This window comes from Phoca vitulina, unplaced genomic scaffold (assembly GCF_004348235.1).
Source record: "Phoca vitulina isolate PV1807 unplaced genomic scaffold, GSC_HSeal_1.0 scaffold2, whole genome shotgun sequence".
NCBI classification, from domain to species: domain Eukaryota; kingdom Metazoa; phylum Chordata; class Mammalia; order Carnivora; family Phocidae; genus Phoca; species Phoca vitulina.
In genome coordinates this window covers 15,956,999-15,984,616 of record NW_022589705.1, presented here as the reverse complement: position 1 = coordinate 15,984,616, position 27,618 = coordinate 15,956,999, and the positions used below count along the sequence as shown (strand labels likewise).

The 27,618-nt window shown below is 33.7% G+C and overlaps 1 protein-coding gene across 6 annotated transcripts in view; it reads right to left on the bottom strand.

The window, feature by feature from the left end:
* Positions 1 to 27,618, bottom strand: part of COL11A1 (collagen type XI alpha 1 chain) — a 201,881-nt gene that overhangs the window by 144,210 nt on the left and 30,053 nt on the right. For 5 of the 6 annotated variants that reach the window (XM_032422477.1, XM_032422458.1, XM_032422466.1 and 2 more), the window contains one exon: positions 25,197 to 25,359. In XM_032422477.1, the coding sequence (XP_032278368.1) occupies positions 25,197 to 25,359 (163 nt within the window). Of the gene's footprint in view, positions 1 to 16,364; positions 16,441 to 25,196; positions 25,360 to 27,618 lie in introns of those variants that run through there. The other variant, XM_032422483.1, reaches the window with a different exon arrangement.

Sequence of the window (27,618 nt, the reverse complement as noted above, 5' to 3'; positions counted from 1 at the left end):
CACACAGATGCAATTGTGTTATAAAATCAACTAAACTCCATATTTCCCATAGCACATTCTTGTCTCCATTAACTTGCAACAAGGAGATATTTCAGTGGGAATGAATGTTTTTATGAAATGCTTCTTGGAAAAATCTTAATGATACGTTATGAGCAAATAGGAGTTAGCGTGATGATGAAGATGCAGAGAGAAATAGTACTAAATAGAAAAAGCATCTTAACCAAAGCTTTGGAGGTGTGAAACTGCATGACGAAGTCAGAGAAGTAACCATAGTACCCCATAGTTGGAAGGAAGGCCCTATGTGATGATAATGAGTAGTGAGGGTTGAGAGTGGAAAGAGGGAAAGGAGGAACAATTTAAGAAAAACTTTGCGTGAACTGAATTTTAGAAGTTATGGAGTGTCATTCAAGGATTTTGAACAATGGAACAAATTGATCGATGCTGTATTTTAATGAAATCATTGACAGCATAGGGAAGGATGATTTGGAAGCAGCCAGTTTGGAAGCATGGGAATCTGTTAGGAATCCATGTAGTTAAGTGCTGAGAAATTAAACTAAGCCGAAGCATGAATGGACAAAAGAGACATAGAGTTGACATATTAGGGAAAAATATCTGCAAGGTTCAGAGACCCAGTGCTGATAATGGGGTGGGTTGAGAATGGCAGGAAAGATGGAGAAAAGTGCATTGAAGGGGAATGAAAAGCAATTCTTTAGTTTCTGGAGTGAGCAAGAGCCGGATGGCAAAATCATTTACTCAGTTAAGAAATTTAATAAAAGGAAATATTTGGGGATGAACCTCTTAAGTCTATAAAATGGAATGATAATTAATGATTGTTTCCAGAATAAGTTCAGTTTTTCTTCTAAGAAAATTGCCTTCATTTACTTTTGAATTATGTCCCTCTATCTGCAGATTGTAAGGTTTATCACTGAAGCCAAACCGAGCTATAGGAATCAGTAAGAATCAGGGAAAATTTCCCTTTATCTGACAGTCCATACTTTTCTTTCTGTAGCAATTTATACCCATTTTCTCATTCCTAATCAAGGATGAAATGAACTTGCCCAGACTTAGTGTTTTGGGCTCAACTGTGTGTCCCCCAACCAAACCAGATTTATATAATATTTTTAAGTCTTAACCTCATAGTATAACCTTATTTGGAGATAGAACCTATAAAGAGATAATTAAAGTAAAATAAAGTCATTATGGTGGGTCCCCATTCAATATGACTGATTTCTTTATAAGGAGATTAGGACACAGACACAACCCAAAAAAAGATTGCATGAAGACACAAGGAGAAGAGAGTCACCTATAAGCTAAGGAGAGAGGCCTCAGAAGACTCAATCCTGCTGACATTTGGATCTCAGACTTTTAGCATCCAGAACTGCAAAAAAAAATAAGGTTCTGTTGTTTCAGACAGTCTGTGATATTTTGTTATGGCAGCCCTAGAATACTAATACAGACTGAGTTAATACTAGTTTACTTTTATGTATACCCTGTAAGTGTTGTCTTTATGACAGAATAAAGAACACTTTTAAAAAAGTAGTTTTGTTTATTTATAACTAGGGTAGTATCTGACTATGTCTAGGAACTGGTAATAAGTTGATGCTGTAGAAATATTGGCTGATTTAATGTGGTAAATAGCTAGAACTCAGGGTAATCCTAGATTATCATACCTAACAGTATCACCATGTGTAAATATCCCTCAGTCCATTGGAGATAATATAAAGTGAGAATGATAAAAAAGTATAGTCCAAGTATAAAGAAAGAATTCAAAGGGAGAAGTTTTTAAGTAAACTTATCAGAGGTTTAAAGAAAATTCATCAAATTAAATTATGCTAGAGTTCACACGAGTTTAAGTATCCATTTATCGGACTACATCAAAAAGCATTTTAATTATTAAGTAAAAAGGTAAAAAAGTAATCTACAGATTTAATGCAGTTCCTATCAAAATATCAATGGCATATGGAACCACAAAAGACCCCAAATGGAACAGATCAATGGAACAGAATAGAGAGCCCTGAAATAAACCCATGCTTATACGGTTAATTAATCTATGACAGAGAAGGCAAGAATATACAATGGGGAAAAGACAGTCTCTTCAATAAATGCTGGGAAAACTTCACTGCTACATGGAGAAGAATGAAACTGGGCCACTTTCTTACTCTGTATACAAAAGTGAACCCAGAATGGATTAAAGACTTAAATGTAAGGCCTAAAACCACAAAACTAGAAGAAAAAATAGGCAGTAAACTCTCTGACACTGGTCTTAGCAATATTTTGGGGGAATCTGTCTCCTCCGGCAAGGAGAACAAAAGGAAAAAAACAAATGGGACTACATCAAACTAAAAGCTTTTGCACAGTGAAGGAAAACAACAAAACAAAAAACAAGCTACTGAATAGAAGCAACTATTTGCAAATGATGTATCTGATAGAGATTAACATCCAAAATATATAAAGAACTCATACAACTGAATATCAACAAATAAACAATCCGATTAAAAATGAGCAGAGGAATAGACATTTTTCCAAAGAAGCCACACAGATGGTCAACAGATACATGAAAGATGTTCATTATCACTCATCACTAGGGAAATGCAAATCAAATCCATAGTGAGATGTTAGCTCATACCAGTCAGAATGGCTTTAAAAGTATCCAAAAACAAAACAAAACAAAAAACAAGAAATAACAAGTATTAGTGAAGGTATGGAGAAAAGAGAACCCTCATGCACTGTTGGTGGGAATGCAAATTGGTGTAACCACTAGGAAAAACACCAGGGAAGTTCCTTAAAAAATTAAAACTAGAACTATCATATGATCTTGCAATATCACTTGTTATTTATCCAAAGAAAATAAAAACACTAATATATACAAAGAAGATATGGTGTGTGTGTGTGCATGTGTGTGTGATGGAATATTACTCAGCCATAAAAAAGAATGAAATCTTGCCATTGGCAACAACATGGATAGACCTAGAGTATATTGGGCTAAGTGAAACAAGTCAGGCAGAGAAACACAAATACCTTATGATTTATTTGCATGTGGAATATAAAAAGCAAATCAAATGAACAAACACAACAAAACAGAAGCAGACTTACAGATACAGAGAACAAATTGATGTTTGCCTAGGGGTGGAGGGAGAAAGGCAATTGACGAAATAGAAGGGGATTAAGAGGCACAATCTTCCACTTATAAAATAAATAGGCATGGGGATGTAATGTACAGCATAAAGAATACAGTAAATAATATTGTAAAAACCTATGTATGGTGACAAACGGTAACTAGGCTTATTGTAGGAATGATTTCATAATGTATATAAATATCAAACACTGTTGCATACTGAAACTAATATAATATTATATGTCAATTATACCTCAATAAAAAAACAATTCCTTGTATCTCTAACGCCATATTAATGAAATTATATTCGAGTTCAACTTCATGTCAACAATGGAAAAAAAGAACAGAAAACGTATTCTCAACAGAATTATATACGTATATTTGTATTTACATCAAAATTATATATCTTTTGTAGTTTACATTTGTGTTTCACAACTTAATTCCTCTCCCAAAATAAATTTATCTGATACTTTATACAAAGATTTATTTTCTTAAAAATATAATTGAAAATAATATTTAAAAATCTAAAAAGAGGATTTTAAAATAAAATGGAAATCGTCTTGAGACTTATTTTTAAAAATAATTTAAAAATAATTTAAGAAAAAATCATCTGTATAAAAAAAACAGCAGCATCACTTAATATTTTTAACTTGTATTTTAACACAGACTTAAAGGACAAGTTCCTGTAACTAATGTCAGCATAAAGGTCAAATATGGCCTTTGCATGTAGGTATGATTTTCATTGCCTGTCTCACAAAGTTAACAGCAGAATTTGACGTTTACTTTATATCTCATAGCTTTTGACTTGGCAATAAATTTTGGACTTATTTTTAAAGTAATTATCATCTCTTGAATTTGAAAAAACATGATAGACTATTTTCATCGTTCCATTAAGAGTTTAACAGTTGAACTGGCACATCCACTCCTCTAAGCAAATAAGTCTGATATTTGGAAATGATTTTTTTTACATATCAATTTAGCATCTCCTTTTTTTATTGCCTATTTTTAAGGCTAGAGAAAATATCTCTCAGTGGATGAAGCAAAATCACTGGTTGTAGCCTCTCTATACATTCATTATTTTCGTTCTATATACAGTGGTACTGTCCAGAAATAAAAGAACTTTAAAAAATATTTCCTTATGTTTACTGTGTTTCACTCCTCTACCATGTAACAATGAATGATACATTTCCTTTAGTGCACTGAAGTTTTATGAAATCAAAACTGGCCATTTTATAAGATATATAAGCCTAAGAGGATTTTAAAATTATGCATATAAATATATAAAACAATTAACATACATTTTACTCTTTTTTAATTTTGGAAAAAAAGAAAAGATTTTTTCCATGTCAGTGTGAAAACTTCTTAGCTCATGACAGAATATAGCCAATATGTACATATATTTATTGAACAGTGAAAAACAGGGGGCATGCGCACAAAGCTGAAAGACAGAATTCCCTATTGAAATGGGAGTATGTGGAAAGAACTGTATTTTTCTTGAGTGCAAAAGCAAACGTGCTATGCAACATTCCTAATTTTAGGAGGTACTGTATACCTCACAATTTTAGGACAAGTTACATTTTTTTTCCCCAAGACAAAATATTTTTCTCTTTTATATATTAGTATATGTGATAATTTTTGTTAATAGTCACAGATACATTATTAGCCAGATAATAATTGCTTTTCTCCTACAACTTTTCATTGTAATTGACACAGGAATTTAACAGCCAGATAACTTTGAGAATCTTTTTCCTTGGCTGTTTACCAATCATTCATCTATGCAGTCAGCAAATATTAAAGCAAAGTAATATGCTAGTTCTCTGGATAAAAGGAAGAGGAATAAAGAGGGAAAACAGACTCGGAGTCTATTCTCAGATAGCTTATAGTTTGGTAAAGAAGATTAATAATACACAAAACATCACATATAAGAAACATATTTCTTTAGTACCTACTATACTCCACTTACGAGGAAGAAAGAAATTGGGCAGCTAGGGGTTGGGGAGAGTGGGACAACTTCCATATGGGAAAATTAGAGGAATGATCCAGAAAGGCTTGGCATAAATGACACAATTAATGATAAAGTATCCAGTTTTCTTTTAAATATAGAAGTGCTCGATATTCTCTGTTGGTCCCCCAGATCCTAATTACTTACACTTCTCTTTCCTACACTGTGCCCCAAAAATCTGACCCTTAGAGCCCACATTATCAGACTCTCTTGCAGGTTCCAATTCAGACAATGGGAAGTTACTACCAAGAGTTCGGAAGGTGGGAAGAGAAGGAGGTCAGGTCGTTTTCCTCACACTTCCCAGGATTATCACAGCCGTCCGGCCCCCTTACCACTACTGCCATTTCTGGAAAACACTTCCACATGGCCCCAGCTTTCAATGAACTCTATACCACTGTTTCTGCCCTTGCCTCCTTAGCCCTAGGGAAATAATGCTCATCACCAGGTTCCCCAGCCTTCTTGTTCACACCTCAGTAGACATTGTTTTTTGCTGGAACACAGTGTGGACTCACAGGGAATGTGAGAAGTTAGAGAAAGACCATATACTTAAAGACCTTAAAACAGTAATTGGCATCTTCCCTTTTCGTATGTACTAAGTTTAAGGATTCAAACAATCAAGACAAAAGGTGCAGTTTATAGTCTAGGCTCCTCTACTTAATCAGCCAATCTATATTGTTCAATTAAAGCCACTGGAATATAAACTTCATAATAGCAAGAACTCGTCTGTTTTGTTCTCTAAGATTTTCATATTTCCTGGAATAAGCCTACACATCCTGGATACACAATAGTTTGTTCAATAAATGGATCTCTGGGATATTAATTTGTTCATCATTATAAGACTTGAGTTCAACACCTGTAAATTGAGAATACCATTATTTGTCCTGTATTTCCTAGAGATTCTTTAAAAAATAATATGTACTTAAACAGTTTTTAAAATGTAACATGTTCACAAATATAAGGTATAATTATTATAGTATTTGAAGGCAATTAAAGGAGAACACATCTTTGAATGGCAAACTTCTAGACAACGTGTCTATCGACACTATAAAATCTAAGAAATGTTGCTGAAGAATCCATTTGTAATTGTTCCAATAATAAATTCCAAAAAAAGTTGAGTTTCAGGAGTCTTAAAGTCACTATTCTATAAGAAAAACCCATCAGGAAAAAACATAATAGAAGAAAAAGAAAAATACACTTAGCTAAGCAGTTTCCAGCATGTGCCACTGTAAAAGCAATAGCTTAACAAAATTAAATAATGTTTTCATAAGATACACCCTGGACACTAAAACTTCTGTTCACATTTGATATTAGAGCTTTATTGTAAAGTATGAGCTGTCTTTGTAGAGGTTTTTGATTGTATATCTAGGAACAAAACTGACATTTAATCTTAAAAATAGCATAGAATTCTCAATAAGTAACTACCATTATCAGAAGATTAATTGAAAAACTAAGCTTCTGGTCTACTCAGACTTCTGAATCTGCCAAAGCATTAACTCTCATCATAGTTTTTTTCAAACATGCCATACAGTTAATGATTCTTTCTCAACTATTTTGTGTGGAAAAGGAAAGCTGCCAAAATGCTTAGAATTTTAGTGTAATTGAAAAATGAATCAGAGATCGAATCTGAGCTATAATTCAAAGGAAAGAATGAGGGAAACCACATAATCATAGACAGAACTGCTACCTACATGAGACTTTACATTTCTCGGTGTCCCAAAATAGGCTTAAGAAATCAGTTTTTAAGAAAATGAATAGTGTTCTTATCTTATTTAAATGTAGTACTATTTGAATGTACTAGCTAATTACCTAGTAATACAGAAAATGCCTAAAATTGATTGAAGCACTAAAATAAAAAGTGCATATTTATCTTATACTTTCTAACAAGGTTTCTTACTAAACGTTAACTACCAATGTAGCTCTATTCAACACAAAATAATGAATAAAAAAATAAAATGGTTAGAAAAAAATGTAACAGACCTTGCCTCCTGCTTCTTTGTTTGATATAGATGATCTATATCCCTTGAATTAATACATGCTAGAAAGTATATTTATTTCATTCATTAAAAAAAATATTAAGTTTCAGTATTACTCTAGACCCTGTGGATACAGCACAGAGCCCCTGCCCTTTTGGAGCTTATGTTCCAGAGGAGAAGAGAAAATAAACAAAACATAGTACATCAGAAAGTGATGAAGTGCCATAAAGAGTATAAAGAAGGATAAGGGAGATGTGTCAGAAGATAGGATGCTATATTACAAAGTGTGATCGTGAAAGGTTTCACTGATAAAGAGATATTGAGACAGAGACATGTGAGGAACTGAAGAAATAAAAGATGCAGATCTGTAGGGGACAGCCTTCCAGGCAGGAAGACTAATTCATGTCCAACACCCAAGGCTGGAGCAGGCTTGATGTGTTCAAAGAAAGGATGCCTTGTTGACCAAAGAGAGCAAGGGGGAGAGGAACCATTGATGAGGTCAGAGAAAAAGAGCAGACGGTGGGGTTGGATCTCATACAAGCCTATAGAATACTGAAAGAACTTCAACCTGTACTATAAATGATATGAAAAGCCACCGGATGATCATAAACAAAAAGGTGACATTCCTCATTCACTCATCCATTATTTTAACCAGGTGCTATCTGACAGAAATAGGTTTGCTCTTCTGTGTTTATTTTTTTTAAGATTTTAAGATTTTATTTTATTTGTCAGAGAGAGCAGGGGGAGCAGCAGGCAAAGGGAGAATGTAGGCTCCCTGCTGAGCAAGGAGCCCAATGTGGGACTTGATCCCAGGGCCCTGGGCTGAAGGCAGACACTTAACTGACTGAGCGACCCAGGCGTCCCTGTGTTTAAGGTTTAGAGAACAGACTAACAGATGGGCAGGACAAAAGCAGGGAGATCAATTAAAAGGCTCTTGTAATTATCCAAGGAACAGGTAACACTAATATTTATAAGACTAGATACTACTTTGCTGACACTTACTGTATACTTGCCACTCTTCTAAGAACTAAGTCATATTGTAAACAGAAATGAACTAGGTTATGCCTTAAAAAGATCTCATTTCTAAAAAAACTTACTTAAAACATAATTTAATAGTCTATCACATTCTTATATTCCTTTGAGTGAATAATAATTTTACATTAACTGTGTGTTTACTCTAAAGCTCGAGAAATATAGAAATATGGTGAGATAAGATCATTTTGTCCATAGGATAACCCATAAATACGGCCATTTAGCCAATTTAAAGTTTTGTTTAAAGCACATAATTCATAAAATCACAAAAAAAGAAAATTAAAGACTTTTAAACTTAGCTAAGATTCCAAACAGCTCATGTTACTATCTATGTAAAGCTTAAAGTATTAAGTTCCTCTCCCCCTTAACTCCACATAACCCATCAGTCCCCAAGTCCTATCAGTTCTACCGCACACTAACAACCTGAAGCAAGACCCTTCTTTCTGTTTCTTCTGTCACGGCCTTGTGTTTACCCTAATACCTTTCATTCGAACTAATGTTTCAACATACCAGGGTTTGGTTTTTTTCTCTCTACCATGTTCTGATTCTACACTGACTCCTTCACAGCTTGCTGCCACACACACACACACACACACACACACACACGAGTTTTTAAAAAACAAATCTGAATTCCTCTACTTAAAGAGATATCTCATGACCTATGGTTTAAAGTTCAACCCCTCAGCATGGTGTAAAAGGTTGCCCACAAACAGGCCCTAACACATTCAACCAGGTCATGTCCCAAATGCCCCCAAACCAAATCACATTTCTTAGATCTGCTGTGCTCATTCCAGACTTTCATCTTTTGCTCATGTGCCCTCATCTTTAAATATCTCTTTATTTTTCAACATTTTGAATATAGTAGTTATTCTCTCACTTGAACATTTCTATATCTTTATTATGGACTTAATCATGTCTTATTACAACTATTTATTTATGTCTCTATATCGATTATTTAGGCACAAAGTTTGGCAAATAATGTTTATTCTGCTTCAACAGGGAATAGTCAACTACTTAACAAACACCTAACTTTCAAATGGCATTTGCTAGCCTACAGCTATCCTTGCCCCTTTTCCTCCCAGACACTTCAAGTCTTCACCGCCACCAGGGCCAGCACTCATTCATGTATTTACAATCTTCAGTGGCTATAAACAGTGTCAAACTTTGTGCTTGGTGCTGCTGCAATATCTAAATTAATAGACTATAAATCCTGCTTTCAAGGAATTTATAGTCTAATGAGAAAGCTATACATTAATAGATAATTATAAGACAACATGATAACAGAGATATGGCAAGAACACGATTTAAAATGGCTTATTCTTTGAGACGTTAATAAAATGCTGCAGACTAATAATAAAACTTAAAAGGGAAAAATAATAAGGAAGACAAGTATCACCTTTCGCCACGGTAATCAGAGATAACATTTTTAAGAGGGACAAAATAAAATGTGACATTGTATCGTGCACTGTTGGCAGTGGATAATCCAGTGATGCACTAATCAGGAAGCAAAAAACTGAACCAAAATGACAATGTTCCTTTTAGAGGACAAGCCATAATATCCTGTATAACTGGTGCTTCGGATTTCTATAGAGCTCTGAAATCTAAATCCCCCTCGAATGAATGCTACATTTAGTTTCTGAAAGGTTTCAACTACAAATCCTGCAAAATATAAAATTATACTAAACTATCAATAAAGTCCCCAAATATAGCCTGTTATCTGCCTATCACACTGCAATGGTGCAGATCACAGTTTGAATGGCAACAGTTTACCACGAGGCTGTTGTATAATAAAGTACAGTGATGTCTAGAGGAGACTGCCAAAACTTCCTGCAGCATCACTGAAGCTTGGTCATAAATAATGTGGCACATTTTTGTGTGTTGACCGTCACCACACTTGTCATACCAACTCAAAGTGCAGCAAGAAAGAATGTAATTACACATCAAACAGCCAAAAACAGATGTTCCTTTCAGACTTGGCTATGGATAACTCTCAAAAAAAAAAAAAAAAAAGGATTAACCCAATGTTAGACTTTGATCTACTAGTATATGTGGTCAGTGTTAGACTTAAATATCTCCTAAAAGCAGAAAAATCAAAAGGTGACTATCTTATTTGTCATCACAGCTCTGTAAATAATAACACCAAGTCTAAATAAAATCTGACAACTTTTAAACTTGTACAAGTAACAAAAATTTGTTTTATAAAACTGCTAGTACAAGATACTGTCATTCAAATTCATTGGACTATTTCTGCATGAGAGCCATAAGATCCTTTTTTAGAAATTACTGCACACATATTTAGTTTTCTATATATTAGAGAAATTCAACATGTCCATGAATACAGTGCATTTTTAAAGCAGTGTTGTTGCTGAATCCTAATAGTATATGGGTGTTTAGTGTGTGCCTTGGGATTTTTTTGCTCTAGTTTGCACTGAATTTGTGTTTGTTACAATCAAGTTTTACTTGGACTGTGTTTGAATATCAACCCTATCAAATTTGTACCTCATGTTTGGTATCCACATTTGTTACTTCTCTTAAAATTGTACATAATTCCTGAAATTTAGAAAATAAATAATTTTGATGTCTCACTACATTGCACAATTAATTACAAAACAGATTCCAGACAATGCTCTCAACAATTAAAAGAAGAGCCACAGTTACATTCCCAAATATACATGTTAACTGAGGATTCACAGAACAAGAACAAAACTAAACAACCATGGTACATTCAAAGCTTTGTTGTTTTTCTGTTTCGCTGACTCTGTGCTATTTTGACAGAGTAAGAAATATAATTCCATTCCAGGATGACATTTCATTTTTTCTTTCGGTGTTTGAAGTCTTCTTTAAAATAATACACTATAAGCTGAAGTTCTTTACAAAGCCAGATGTAGGGACGCCTGGGTGGCTCAGTCATTAAGCATCTGCCTTCACTCAGGTCATGATCCCAGGGTCCTGGGATTGAGCCCCGCATCGGGCTCCCTGCTCGGCGGGAAGCCTGCTTCTCCCTCTCCCTCTGCTGCTCCCCCTGCTTATGCTCTCTCTCTCTCTGATTAATAATAAAAAATTTGAAAAAAAAAAAAAAAAACAAAGCCAGATGTAGCTGCTATGCTAGCTATGTATCTGCTGTTTTCACCTAATTTCAGAAATAATCAACAGAAGTTTATTTTTCACTCATAAAACACTAAGTATTACAAGACACAGATATAAATGTTTTATACATGTTAACTCACTTAATCCTCCAATGACTTTATGAAAGGAGTGCCCCAGGTATCCCATTTTACAGATGAGGAGAAAGACACAGAGAGGTTGGGTATGTTGTCCATGATGTCCAATGTGGTTAAGTTCTAAACCCAAAACTTAAACCAGGGCTATCTGGCTCCAGAGTCAGTACTGTTAAGTACAGTGAATGTGGTTAAGAAAGCAAAAACTTGGGGCATCTGGGTGGCTCGGGTCATGATCTCTGGGTCCTGGGATTGAGCCCCATGTTGGGCTCCCTGCTCAGCAAGGAATCTGTTTCTCCCTCTCCTTCTGTCCCTTACCCTGCTCATGCTCTATAGCTCTCGCTCTCTCTCTCCCTCTCAAATAAATAAATAAAATCTTAAAAAAAGGCAAAAACTTCAACATCATCATCACCTTTTTCATTTAACTATTTCTGCTCTTTTTAGTTGCTAAATGATAACTTTGCCTTCATCTTTCATTCTCCAAATGAAACAGTGGAAATGAGTTTATGATCTGGGTTCACTCACATCCATTTTTCTGTTCCTAAAGTTTGTATTATATGAAAGATCTTGTAAATATATATAAAATAAGAATAAAATTTATAAGAAATAGTGAATATAGCTTTCTGTTTAGAACCTAGATTGAAAGCATATAATGATAATTTTTAAATATAGTGATAGCTTGATTTTTTTTCTTTCTGAATTAAAGAAGATCCATACAGAATTAGAGAAAAGGAAGTACACAACTCTAGCCTCCTTCCATGTGGCAAAAGGGAAATACACATCTACAGCCATAGATAGACATCCTGCTCCACCTAGTGGGGAAAAAGAACTGAACAGCACTGGTAAACTTCACAATCCAGGGATACAGGTTCACTAAAAGACTGAGATCTAATCGTAGAACTATAGAATGCTTCCCCTCCCCTTGCACTTTACCAATATATTACTGAAGTCTTTACCAAATTTATTTTATCCAATATATAATGTCCATTTTTCAACGAAAGGTTAAAAGGCATACCAAAAGGCTAAAATCACAGTTTGAAGAGACAGAACAAACATCAGAACCACAGTCAGATATGACAAGATTTTGGAATTGTCCAACTAGCAATTTTTAAGAACTACTACTAATATTCTAAAGAAATTATGGAAAAAAACAGACAATATGCAAGAACAGATAGATAATGTAAGCTGAAAGATAGAATTTCTAAGTATGAATCAAAAAGAAATGCTAGAGATTGAAAATGAAGAATGTCTTCGATGGGCTTATTAGTAGAATGACTGCACATGTCTGAGGAAAGAATCTCTGAGCTTGAGGACATGACAATAGAAACTTCCAAAAATGAAAAACAAAGAGAAAAGAAATTGGGGGGAAAAAAGAACAGAATATCCAAGGAGTGTGGGACAACTATGAAAGATATAACATACATGTAATGGGAATATCAGAAGGAAGAGAGTGAGTAACAAAGAAATAATAGAACAAATAATGACTGAAAATTTGCACAAATTAATGTCAGACACCAAACCAAATATCCAAGAAGCCCAGAGAACCTCAAGCAGCATAAATGCCTAAGAAAAACTACTTCAACTTCAGAAAACCAATAATAAAGAAAAATCCTGAAAGAACCCAGAGTAAGACACCCAAACTATAGAGAAGCAAAGATCAGAATTACATTTGACTTCTCTTCAGAAGCTGCACAGCAAGAAGAGAATGGAATAAAATATTTCAAGTGCTGAGAAAAAACCCACCAACCTAGAAATCTGTAGCCTGCAAAATTATCCTTCAAAGTGAAAGAAAAAGACTTTCTCCGAAAAGCAAACACTGAGGGAATTTGTTGGTGATTGGTCTATCATTCAAGCAATTTAATAAAGAAGTTCTTTTGAGAGAAGAAAAATTATATAGGTCAGAGTTTCAAATGTAGATAATGAAAAGAAGAGCACTGGAGAATAAATAAGTAAAAGTAAAATAAGACTTTTTATTTTTCTTATTCTTAATCTAACTGATCAGTTTGTTTAAAATAATAATAACAAATGTATTTAAATATGTATGCATAAGTATATATATATATATATATATATACTTTTGAAAAAATGAAACAAATGAAAACAATGATACAAGGTACAGGAGGGAGGAATTAGGAATATTCTGTTTTTATAAGGTACTTGCACTACTGTGAAATAGTATAGTGTGATTTAAAGGTGGACTTGGATTAATTGAAAATTACAGCTGGGGTACCTGGCTGTCTCAGTCAGAAGAGTGTGTCACTCTTGATCTTGGGGTTGTGAGTTCAAACCCCACGTTGGGTGTAGAGATTACTAAAATAAATAAATAAAATTTCTAAAAAATGTATATTGCCAACACCAGGGCAACAACTAAAATAAGCTCAAAAAGAAATATAATTAATAGGCAAAGAGTGAAATGTAATTATATAAAATGCCCAATTTAAACAAAAAAAATGTAGAATTGTAAAAGACAAAAGATGAACAAAAAATAAGGTCAACAAACAGAAAACAGTGCCAAATATGGTGGATATAAATTCAATTATATCTATAATCATTTTAAATATCAATGGTCCAAATATACCTATTAAAAGACAGATTGTCAGAGTGGATCAAAAAACAATGCCCAACTATATGTTCTCTACCAGAAACCTACTTTGACTATAAATACAAAGTAGGTTTCTGGGATTGAGCCCCATGTTGATTAAAAGTAAAGGGATGGAAAAAGATATACCATGGCCATGACTAGTCAAAAGAAAACAAGAATACGTCTATTAATTTCAGACAGAGTAGACTTCAGAGCAAGGAAAGTTATCAGAGGTAAAAAGATATATATATATATATATATATATATGAATAAAGGGATCAATTGTCAAAAAGAGATGATAGTCCTTAATGTGTATGTGCCTAATAACAGAACATCAAAATATGTGAGGCAAAACCTGACACAATTGCAAGAAGAAATAGATTAATCCAATATTGTAGTTGGAAACTTTAACATCCTTTCACCAGAAATGGACAGATCCAGCTGCCGAATATTAATAAAGACACAGTTGAACTGAATAGACTATCAATCAACTGGATATAGAGTTGACCCTTGAACAACATGGGAGTGAGGGGTGCTGACCTCCCACACAGTTGAAAATCCATGTATAATTTTGACTCCCTCAAAACATAGCTATTAATAGCTTACTGTTGACCAGAAGCCTTACTGATAACATAAAAAGTTGATTAACACATATTTTATATGCTATATGTATTATATACTGTATTCTTAACAATAAAGTAAGCTAAAGAAAAAATGTTATTTTTTTTTTTTTAAGATTTTATTTATTTATTTGAGAGAGAGAGACATAGTGAGAGAGGGAACACAAGCAGGGGGAGTGGGAGAGGGAGAAGCAGGCTTCCCGTGGAGCAGAGAGCCCGATGCGGGGCTCGATCCCAGGACCCTGGGATCATGACCTGAGCCGAAGGCAGACGCTTAACGACTGAGCCACCCAGGCACCCCTAAAGAAAAAATGTTATTAAGAAAATCATAAAGAAGAGAAAATGCACTTACAGTACTGTACTGTATATATCGAAAAAAATCTGCATATAACTGGACCCATGCAGTTCAAACATGTGTTGTTCAAGGATAAACTGTAATTGACATTTATGCAGTACTTCATCCAAAAACAACAGACTACACATTCTTCACAAGCTCACCCTGGAACATTCATCAAGATAGACCACATTCTGGGCCATAAAACATGAACAATTTTAAAACAATAGAATCATATAGTATCTGCTCTTAGAACACAGTGGAATTAAACTAAGAATAACAGAAAGATATCTGGAAGGTTCCAAAATTCCTGAAGAATAAGCAACATAGTTCTAAACAACACATGAGTCAACGCTGATATCTCAAAGGAAATGTAAAAGTATCTTTGAACTAAATGAAAATAAAAACACAACTTATCAAAATGTGTGGGATGCAGCAAAAGCAGTTCTCAGAGAAATTCATAGCATTGAATACATATATTAGAATAGGAGAAAAATCTAAAATCAATCACCTAAGCTTCCACCTTAGGACACTAGAAAAAGAAGAGCAAGTTAAATCCAAAGTAAGCAAAAGAAAAGAAATAATAAAAATTAGAGCAGAGACCAGTAAAATGAAAAACAGCAGTGTGTGTGTGTGTGTGTGTGTGTGTGTGTGTGTGTGTGTATTTCAAGTAAAATCATTGCATCTCTAGGTAGGTTAAGAAAATAAGAGAGAAGATGCAACTACTAATATTATAAATGAAAGAGGGGACATCACTATGTATCCCATGGTATAAAAGGATAATACAGGAATACTATGAACAACTCTATGCTCGCAAATGTGATGAACTAGAATGAATAAACCAATTTCTTGAAAGACACAATCTACAAAAACTCATACAACAAGAAATAGATCATTTGAATAGGCTTGTATCTATTAAATAAATCAAATCAATAATTAATAGCCTTCCAAAACAGAAAGCACTGGACCCAGAATAGTTCACTGGTGAATTCTACAAAACATTTATGCAAGCAATTATACCAATCTTCTACATTGTCTTTCAGAAGACAGAAGCAAAGGGAATACTTCCTACCTCATTATATGAGGACACTATTTCCTAAACCAAAGCCAGACAGAGACTTTACAAGAAAACTACAGACCAATGTCTCTCATGAACATAGATGCAAAAATTCCCAGCAAAATATTAGCAAACTGACAATGTATAAAAAATGACAATATATAAAAAGATCTATACACCAAATGAAATTTATCCCTGGTATGTAAGGCTGGGTCAACATTTGAAAATCAATTAATGTAATCTATCACAACAATAGGCCGAAAAGGAAAAACCACATGATCATACAGATAGATGCAGAAAAAACATTTTCCAAAATTGAATATCTATTTATGATAAAAAAAAACTCTCAGCAAACTGGAAATAGAGGGAAACTTACTTAATTTGATAAATTAAAAAAATCTATGTAAAACCTAAAACTAACATCATACTTACTGGTGAGACTTGAAGCTTTCCCACTAAAATCAGGAACAAGGCAAGGATGTCCCCTCTCACCACTGCTTTTCAATATTGTACTGGAAGTCCTAGCTAATGCAATAAGACAAGAAAAGGAAATAAAAGATACAGATATGGAAGGAAGAAATAAAACTATCTTTGTTCATAGATGACATGATTGTCTATATAGAAAATACAAAAGAATAAACAAACAAACACCAAACAAAAACTCCTGGAACTAATCACTAATTAGAGCAAGGTTGCAGGATATAAGCTTTTTTTATACAAAAGCCAGTTGTTTTCCTATATACAACCAATGAACAAGTGATTTTGAGATTAAAAACACAATATCATTTGCATTAAAACTTAAAAAATGAAATAGGTTAAACCTAACAATATATATATAATATCCATATGAGGAAAATGGCAAAACTTTGATGAAAGATATCAAAGAAAAACTAAGTGAGAGATATTCCATATTCATGGATAAGAAAATCAATATTGTCAAGATGTCAGTTTTCCCAACTTGATCTAGAGATTCAACATTCTCAGTCAAAATCCCAGGAAACTATTTTGTGTATATTGTAAAACTGATTCTAAAGTTTCTAACAAGAAGCAAAAGACCCAGCACACCCAACTCAATATTGAATGAGTAGAACAAAGTTGGGTGGACTAACATTATTTCACTTCAAGATTTATTATAAAGTGACAGTAATCAAGACAGCATGGTATTGTTGGAAAAAAACAAATAGGTCAATGGAACAGAAACAGACCCACATAAGTATAGTTAACTGATCTCTGACAAAGAAGCAAGGCAGTACAATGGAGCAAAGTTAGACTATTCAACAAACGGTGTTGAAAAAACTGGACACCTCACATGTAAAAAAGTGAATCTAAACACAAACCCTTCACAAAAATTAACTCAAAATGGGTCACTGATCTAAATGTAAAATGCAAAACCTAAAACTCCTAGAAGATAATATACAAGAAAAACCTACACGACCTTGGGTATAGTGATGGCTTTTCAGATACACCATCAAAAGCATAATTCATGAAAGAAATAATTGATAAGCTAGACTTCATTAAAATTAAAAACCTCACCTCTGTGAAAGACAGTATCAAGTGAATGAGAAGACAGGTCAGACTGACAGAAAGTATTTGCAAAAGACACATCTGATAAAGTACTGTTATCCAAAATATATAAAAAACACTTAAAACTTACTAAGAAAATTAACAACCTGATTAAAAAATGGGACAGAAGACCTTAACTGAGAGCTTACCAAAGAAGACACACAGATGCAAGGTAAGTATATGAAAAGATGTTCAACATGTAATCAGGGAAATGCAGACTAAAAAAATGAGATGCTATTACATGCCTATTAGAATGGCCAATATCTAAAATGGCCGAAATGCCAAAAATGTTGAACAGGAAATTTCATTCACTGCTGGTGGGAATGCAAAATGGTTAGCTCTTTTGGAAGACAGTCTGGCAGTTTGTTACAAAACTAAACATATTCTTACCATATCAGCAATCACACATTTTGGTATTTACCCAAAGGAGTTGAAAACTATGTCCACACAAAAACCTGCACACAGATGTTTATGGAAGGTTTATTCTTAATTACCAAAAACTTGAAAGCAACTTGAAAGATATCCTTCAGTAGATGAATGGATAAATAAATTGTGTTACATTCAGACAATGGAATATTATTGAGCACTAAAAAGAAATGAGCTATCAAGCCATGAAGGACATGGAAGAAACATAAATGCATATTACTAAGTGAAAGAAGTCAACCTGAAAAGACTACACCTGTATGATTCCAACTATATGACATTTTGGAAAAGACAAAACTATGGAAACACTAAAAAGATTAGTGGTTGCCAGGATTTAGAAGAGAGGTAAGGATGAAGGCAGAGCAGAGAGGATTTTTAGGGCATGAAATTATTTCACAAGATACTACATTGGTGAATACATGTCATGATACATTAACCAAGATCCATAGAATGTACAACCCAAGACTGAACCCTAATGTAAACTACAGACTTTGGATGATAATGATATGTCAATGTAAGTTCACCCATTGCAACAAATGTACAATAGTAGAAGAGGCTGTGTGTGTGTGTGTGTGTGCACGTGTACATGCACAGGGGTACATGGAAACTGTCTACTTTTCACTCAATTTTGCTCTGAACCTGTAACAGCTCTAAAAAAAAGTGTATTAATGAATAATTTTAAAAAGACAATAAACAATTCAGATAACCCAAATGTTAAAACTCTTAGAGACTTTAAAACATCTATTATAACTATAAAACACTCGATCTAACAATTTCATGACACACTTTCTTTTTAAGGGCATATGCTACATTCACCGAGATAGACTATATGCTGGGCCATAAAATAATTGTCAATAAATCTAAATGGAATGAGATCATATCAAGTTCCTTTTCAGAGGAAACAGACATCTACACTGAAAACTAGGAAACCTTGTGAGAGGAATTAAAGAAAAGCAAAATAAATGGAAAATTATACCATATTCAGGAAATGGAAAACTCAATGTTTGTTAAAATATGGATTCTTTTCATTTTGATCTGGAGTTCAAATGAAATTCCAATTAAAACCAAATTCTATTTAAATGAAAACTCAATTTTATTTTAGAAATTGACAAGCTTATTCCAAAATTTATATAGAATGCCAATAACCTAAAGGAGCTAACACAATGTTTACAAAGAATTAAAAATAAGAGCAGTTACCCCACCGAATATCAAAACTTTCTGTTAAACTACAGTAATCAAGATAGTTTGGTATTAGTAAAAAGATAGACAAATCAATAGACTAGGATAATAGTTCAGTAATAGATCTACTCATATGTACTCAAATGGTTTTTGACATAGAAACCACAGCAATCCAATGCATGAAAGTCTTCTTTATAAAGGATGAACTGGATATCCCTGTCCAAAAATAATCAACATTGACTTTTACCTCATACCATACACAAATATTAACTCAAAATGTGGCATAGCCTATGTGTAAAACCTAAAACTACAACGTATCTGATAACAGGAGAACATTTTTGTAATTTTGGTGTAGGTAAAAGTTTCTTAGAACACAAAAAGTGTAAAACATAACAACAAAATTGACAAACTTTATCAAAATGAAAAGCATTCACTCTTTGAAAGGCACTGTTAACGAACTAAAAAGGTAAGCCATATGCTGGAAAATTATTGGCAAAACTCTATCAAAGTACAAAGGATTTATAAAAAAAACTCTTAAAACTCCATATTCAAAACTTAGCAGCCAATTTTTTTAAATGGGCAAAAGACACCTCACAGAAGAAGATGCAGAAATAGCCAATGAGCACCTGAAAAAAAATTCTTGACATCATCAGTTTTGAAGGAAACGTAAACTAATACCACAATGAAATACTACTACACAACCACTGAGAATGGCTAAAATTTAGAAGACTAACCATATCAAGAGTTGGCAAGGACACAGAGCAACTGAAACTTTCATTCACTGCTGGAGGGAGTGTAAAATGATTTAATGTCACTTTGGAGCACAGCTCAATAGTGTCTTTGATTTTTAAAGTTAAATATGTACTACTAAATAACCAAAGCATTCCATTGCTCAGTATTCAACTAAGACAAACAAAAGTAAATGCCCGCTCAAAATTTATACATGAATGTTCATAGCAGCTTTATATGCAGGAGCCAAAATCTGTAAATGATCCAAATGCCCACTAATAGGATGAATGGATGAACAAATTGTGGTTTATTCATACACTGGAATGCTGCTTAGCAATTTTTAAAAAAGCAAAATAATGATATATATGGGACACGGATAAGTCTCAAAAACATTATGCTGAGTGATAAAAGCGAAGCTAAAGAGAGTATACTCAGTATCATTCTGTTTATTAAATTTAAAAAATAAATAAGCTATAGTGATTTAAAAAAAGTAAATTAGTGATTGCTTGGGAGAAGAAGACATGGATTTTAAAAATCCATGAGGAAACTTTTGGGTGTGATGGCCATGTTTATTTTCTTGATGATGATGGTGGTTTCAGAGGTGTAAACATATTTCACAACTGATCAAATGATACACTTTTAATATTTTCAGTTTACTGTACTTCAATTATATCTCAATAAATAGATTTTTAAAATCTCAAGTGTTATTAGCTAAATGCATCTAGACTGGGAAAAGTCTACCTCCATCCTGTTATGTTGTTCTATAGGAAAACCATGTCTACCAACATCATTTTTTAAAAAGCATATACCTTGGAAAATATACATAGTAAAAAGATACACAGGCATCAGAAAGTGGTAATCAAATTCTTACTGGAATATTTGAGATAGCTATTATTACCTTAAGGTAAGTTTTCTGGTCTTGTAAAACCACTGAAATTGTGTAGCTTTTATAAACTATTATTCATTGATTTCTCCCAAGAAAACTGAATGCCAAAATCATTATGAGAAGTTTGAAAAAATGAAAAATTTCATCAACAAGCTTTTCCACTTAAATTGTCATTATATTCTTCTCATTACTTCAAAAGAAAGAAATAATCTGCCCAAAGGTAGAAAATTGTCGGAAATATAAAAGACTTGTAATAACCTGCTTTGACCATCAAAAAAGAAAAAAAGATCAAAATAACAATGTTTTGAAAACTTGAGTTATAATGGCTACAACTTGATTTGCATAAAGAAATTTCCCTGTTTAAAAGACTACAAAAGTAATTTTATTGATAATGAATACAGGCAATGTAGTTATTTTTTTTAATTTAGCTTTTCCTCACATCTTTGAAGTGCATTATAAAGCTAGAAAAAAAACCCCAAGGTTATGGATTAGTGTTGGTTAGATATTCTGTGCCTGCTTGAAAGTATTCATCTGCCCAGACCATGTCTCCCCTGATAGGTTCTGTACCCAGGTGCTACCTGTTTAGAGAGGGAAAATTTATCTAATCCCCACAAGATACCTTATAAACAAACACAAGCCCAGGAACCAAGTACTTCATTTACAAGATGAAAAGACCACATAAAACCTTTTACTGATACATGGGTCACTGTTGCTCTCCCATATCAAAAATGTATAAGAATATTTGACATGTCATAGTTGTAAAATGATAAAAAAGAACATAAGTAATAAGAAGAAAACTACATGGTAATACATAATTAACACATAATATATAACCATATATACATATATAATACTAGTATTATAAGCACTTTACATACATAAGCTCATTTTTTTAATATATATACTTACTGGGGAGATTACATTCCCATTCCCATTTGAAGAATGAGAAATTAAAACTTACATAAAGTAAAGATAAATAAATAAATAATAAAACTTATATAAAGTAATTACATAGAGAAATGTATTTAAGCTATTCTGGGATTCAAAATCAGATTTTTCTGATTCTATAATCAATTTTTATATTCACTCCACTATGCTGAAATTATATAATCTGAATTATGATTCTATATATTCATTTTGGCATTTTCATATAAACTAATTTTTCATACTTAAAAAAAATTTCAGTTTTGCTTTTATCTGTTTGATGTTGAATTCTTAGAAGTCTTCAGACTGTAATTCAAATATGGCCACGTTTAGTATTTTTTGCCATTAACAGTAGGCGATATAGGGTAATAAATGTAGGGTGATACAGAGATGATAGAGATGAAATTATATACTAAACAAATTTGCATCTAAATTGGAATGACACCAATTTCAAAGAAGTGATATTTTCCGTTTTCAGAATAATGAATCACTGATCTCTTTATATCATCTTCACCATTACAACTGTTTATCAAACACTAAAACAATGCATATATGGTACCATTCCTATCTCTTATCATTTTTAGTTTAATTTCTACACATTCACTTGCAGAGATTCAAAAGTCTAGATAGATACCATAATGGAAAACAAAATGAAAAGAAAAATATTTGAGTAAATTTTTAGAGAAAGATATATTAACATCATATTCAGATAAGATGAACTAATTTCCCAAAAGGAGTCAGAAAGTTTTATTGTGATTTTAAAATCTGTGTTTGAATTATTTCTTTTCTTCATATTCTTTTTTCAAGTGGGAAATACTAAATTGTTTTTGAAATTCATATACCCATACAATAATATAATTTAGGAAATAAGACTTGAGTTTTATGTATAATGACTATTTGGATAGAGTGATAAAGATAAACCTTATAGTGAAATGTCTGCATTTATTTACTTTTTCAAAACTAATTACACTTCATATTGAATAAATGTTCTTTTTAAAGCTCCATAAGGTTTCATGAAATTCCAAGATGCAAAGCAGCATAATAAACTTATTTTTGCTACTCACTGTCACACTCACTAAAGAATTCATTAATGAGTCTTCTAAAAATTATTTTTCTTAATAATTTAGCAGTTTTTCCAAATAAACAGCTGGAGTTACTCCAGGATTTAGAATGTGGCTTATGGATTAGAAAATTAAGAATTAATCAAAGAATATATATATTAATCTTTTCTTCTAGTACATCTGTCCTTGGTAATTTACTAGAAGCCCTTTTGGCCAGAGGGGTTTTGGTTAGCAGTAGTGAAAACATATGGAAATATTTTAGGGAAATCATTTTTATATATTCTAGGAGTTGATACTGTAATCAGCCTATGAAACACAGAGGCTATTATTACATATTTTAAAATATGTAACATCAGATTCAATTATTTACTTTGAAAAAAGAACATAGTGTGATAGTCTAAAACTATAATTCAAAAACTCTAAACTCTACCCCAGTGAGCATGAGTATAATATATGGGAAAGAAAGTGGAGTACAGTCTGTGCATGGGGGATGGGGAGGAGGTGGCAAAGGAAGGCCTGTTTGAAAAAGAAATCTAATCAACATGTACATATAACAAATATCTTTCAGGGCAGTAAGTTTTGAGAATATTAATAATTTGTATTTTTAATACATATTAATTAACCAATGTTAATTTTTTCCTCTTCTGTTTTTCCTTTTTTTAAAAGAATTATTTCATTTATTTATTTGAGAGAGAGAGAGTGTGTGAGCATGGGGGGAGGGGCAGGGGGCAGAGAGAGAAAATCTCAAGCAGACTCCATGCTGAGTGTGAAGCCATACTTGGGGCTCGATCCCACGACCTTGAGATCATGACCTGAGCCAATATCAGGAGTCAGTTGCTCAATCAACTGAGCCACCCAGGCGCCCCTTCCATATTTCCTCTTTATATAGTCTTATCATCATTTATGATGAACACAGTTTTTTTTTTAAAGATTTTATTTATTTATTTGAGAGAGAGAGAGCACAAGCAGGGGGAAGGGCAGAGGCAGAGGGAGAAGCAGGCTCCCCACTGAGCAGGGAGCCCGATGTGGGACTCAATCCCAGGACCCCAGGATCATGACCTGAGCCAAAGGCAGATGCTTAACTGACTGAGCCACCCAGGTATCCCTATGATGAACAAAGTTTAATTTCCATTGCTTAAGTTCCATAGCTCTGTAACTATGTATAGCAATAGACTGAACTAATATATGAAATGAAACCATCCACTGATAGAGTTTATCTGTATTACTCATTTATGTTTCCAGAAAAAAAGGTTGTGTGTATTACAAAAATAAATTTAGTCTGTGAAACTGATATTCGTAGTTTAATTTTAAAATAGAACTTTGCTAGACTAGAAATTAAGTAAATTTGTTTATAATATTCATCTAATAAATAAATATTTATTATCATTTGTGTGCAACCAATACATGATATTGGAAGATCTGAAAGTATATTATTATATATTGCCTGAATGAGTTTATCATTTAGTTTAGTATGATACAATGTGTTAAAAACATTTTGTTTGGAGTCAAAGTTGAGACAAGTTGAGAAAAATCAGAAACAAACAGAATATCAATTAAATAATCTGAAAGTGTCATAAATGCTAATTATATTTAAAATTATGCCATAGGTTATGTATATAAGTACAGGAATGCAATATTCTCCTGCACCGAATGTACATTGTTCTTTCTATGAAAAATAGTCTGTATGTATGCGTATATATGTGTGTGTGTGTATTCACTAATTAACCAAATACAGAAAATCTTCCACGTAAACCTTGCCTATTAATTTGTAATATATTACAGAGCTTTACTTTATTATACTTTGAAAAATAAATTACTCAGAAATTGTATAAAACCAGATCAGAGTACTGAATAATGTCTCAGGAGGGCATCCCTTTATGAGATCAGGACTCAGGTCTGTTGGTTCTGTTAATAATTGACTAAATGAAAATTAAAGGACAAACTACCAGACCCAATGATTGAAGGTTTAAAAGAATGTGATTATCATAATTGGTGAATTATAATTGGAAGGAAACTTTTTACTATGACCTTCACATTATTTTAAAAAGTGATTTTAAAGACATAAGTTCAGCTTTTGCAATATGATCTCTATTTTATACCTTGGAAACATTAACAAAGAACAGAGAAAGGCAGAATATCTGACTTGTACATTTCCCTAAATTAATCTCCCAGAGAAGGAGTGAAGAAAATGTTCTTTTCCCCAAAGAAAATAATGCAAAGTACCAAGAGTGAAGCCATTTGCCCTTCCCAGGAGAATAGCATGCCTGCGTTCAAATCAACCAATCTCTGTAATGTTTCCCAGTCCTTACAGCCACCATTGTCTACTCATTCTCTTACTGAACAATAGAAAACATCACCGCTACACCCGCAGGGGAAGAAAGTAGGTCACCCTTTCGTTTTCAACATTGCTTTATAACATATATTGATTGTTACTGTTATTAACTCAGTTCATCTGATTTAACAACATTCAGCTTCAAATAAAATTTGATTTATTTTTACCTCAAAAACCTCTTCATCCAGAATCCTTGTTCCAAAAACCATGATTCCATTGGTGTCAACGATTGCTCTCTCACTTCTATCAAGTGGCTTTGTGGTTTTCTTCTTACAATCAACAATCATTGTCACAGTTTTCTTCTCCACGCTGATTGCTACCCGATGCCACCTAAAAAAGCCAAGGAATTCTTTTGTAAGCTTCAAAGACATCGTTGCCACATCATTATTCATGTTAAAATACAATGTACTTTCAATTGTGAAAGTGAGCTGAAATAGTACAAAATGTAGGCTCATTTTTTAATCAATCAGTTAACAGGTGACTGCTTACTGTTTACCCAGAGGAGTGTTAGGTACTGAAAAGAACACAAACAGTATAAAATGCACACCAGGGGTGGCTGCCTATGCTGATAAGGAAGTGCCCATCCTTTGCTTCACTTTGTGCAGTTGCAACAAAAGCTTAATCTCACCATGTCCTGATGAGCATATTTGATAAGATCAGGGGTGGGATATGGGGTAAGTAATAGTTCCTATGTACGTAAATGCTTTCTTCCAAATGGAATTCCACTTAATTTTTTCCTTTTTTCTCTAGAGATCCCCTGAGATGAACTGTAAAAGGGTATGTCTCCTAATTGAATGACTGCTCCATCTGGAACAACTGAACGTCCTAATTGTACAACACAATGTGCTTCTGTCTTTATTCACATTTATTTCAAGTGCTTTCGTTTTCTTTTTCCACTTTAATTTCAAGACAGTTATAGATCACTACTGTGGGCAGGATCCAAAACTGAGACACAATACCTTTCCTTCTTTCCAGGGTTGGCAGGAAGTGGGAACACTGAAAGAAAGCATAGTCAACGCATGTGTGGAGTGAGAGTCTCAATTCACGCTGAAGCTACTGTTCCAGCTAATTCAGGGTGGCGATGACAGGCTTAGGTGGTAGACATGACCAGCCCTTTGGAAACATATACACCCTAATCTTCCTATAAAATGGTGGGTTTTATTAACAATATCTGGTGCTAACATAAACCACTGAGTGAGGCTCACTTGGATTCTGCAAGCCACTCTGGTTTATTTTTTATTTTTTTTTTCCAAATGAAAAACGCTAGATTAATATTGCAGAAGTGTCTAGGACTAAATCCATAAAATAAAATACCCAAAAAATTGCAGGAGCCTTCCTAAATGTCCGTTTCATGTGACTTGGCGTGGCTACTGATGAGGACCAAGTATATTTCCATATACACTTAATCTTTGGTCTTTCCATAGCGCATTCAACTAGCATAGCGGTCTGCTTAGTTTGAATTGAGCAAAGATTTATTTTGGAGCCACTTAATACTGTGAGAGTAAAATTTACACGTATTTCTGCCAAGAAGCCTGTGTCTTAACTTAAACCATCTCCACTGTTGTACGTATGTGCTTTTCATTAACAGAAAGTAAAAATGATTTCCATTGTTAAAAGCTGATTAGGGGTGCCTGGGTGGCTCAGATGGTTAAGCGTCTGCCTTCGGCTCAGGTCATGATCCCAGGGTCCTGGGATCGAGCCCCACATCGGGCTCCTGGCTCAGCGGGGAGCCCGCTTTTCCCTCTCCCTCTGCCGCTCTCCCTGCTCATGCTCTCTCTCTGTATCTCTGTGTCTCAAATGAATAAATAAAATCTTTAAAAAAATAAAATAAATAAAAGCTGATTAGGACTCTAAACTTGATCTGATTGTTGATTAATTTCAGCTCTGATGATAATGATACGTCATAATCATGGTGTTATACATAATAGTCAAAATACCAAACCACCCTTTAGTTTTGGAGTCATTCTTAATTATTCTCTTTCTCGTATGTTTTACATTCACATCATCAGAAAATCCTTATATTCAATGTATATACAGAATCCAGGGTCTCCCGACTTTATCCAATCTGCAAGCTCTTTCATCTAGACTCTTAACTGGTCTCCGCCTCCCCTCTCATGCAACTGGAGTGATCACTTTAAAATACAAGTCAGATCAAGTCTCTGCCTTGCTAAAAACCATCTAACAGTCCTAGTACAAGCTGAAGTCCTTACTCTGCCTCACAGGGGTGTGCCCTGGCCCTCTGACCTCTCGCCCCACTTTTTGCTTTCTTGTTCCCTGCACGAGAGCCACACTGCTGCCTCTTTACTGTTCTTTGTACATGTTCTTCACTCTGCCAGAAACATTCTTCCTCCATAGCCCCACATGGTCCACTCCTTCACTTCCAACAAGCCTTTGCTCAACGCAACTGTATCAGATGCTCTATTGAAAACAGTACACCCTTAAATTCCTTACCCTGATTTATTTTCATATCATCACTTTTCATATTAATCATTAAGGATAGTATGTAAATTGCTCATAAAAGCCTAGTTTTTCCTGCCACTGAGATGAAGTTTTCTCCATGGTCCTGACAAGGATACACTGAGTGTGGAT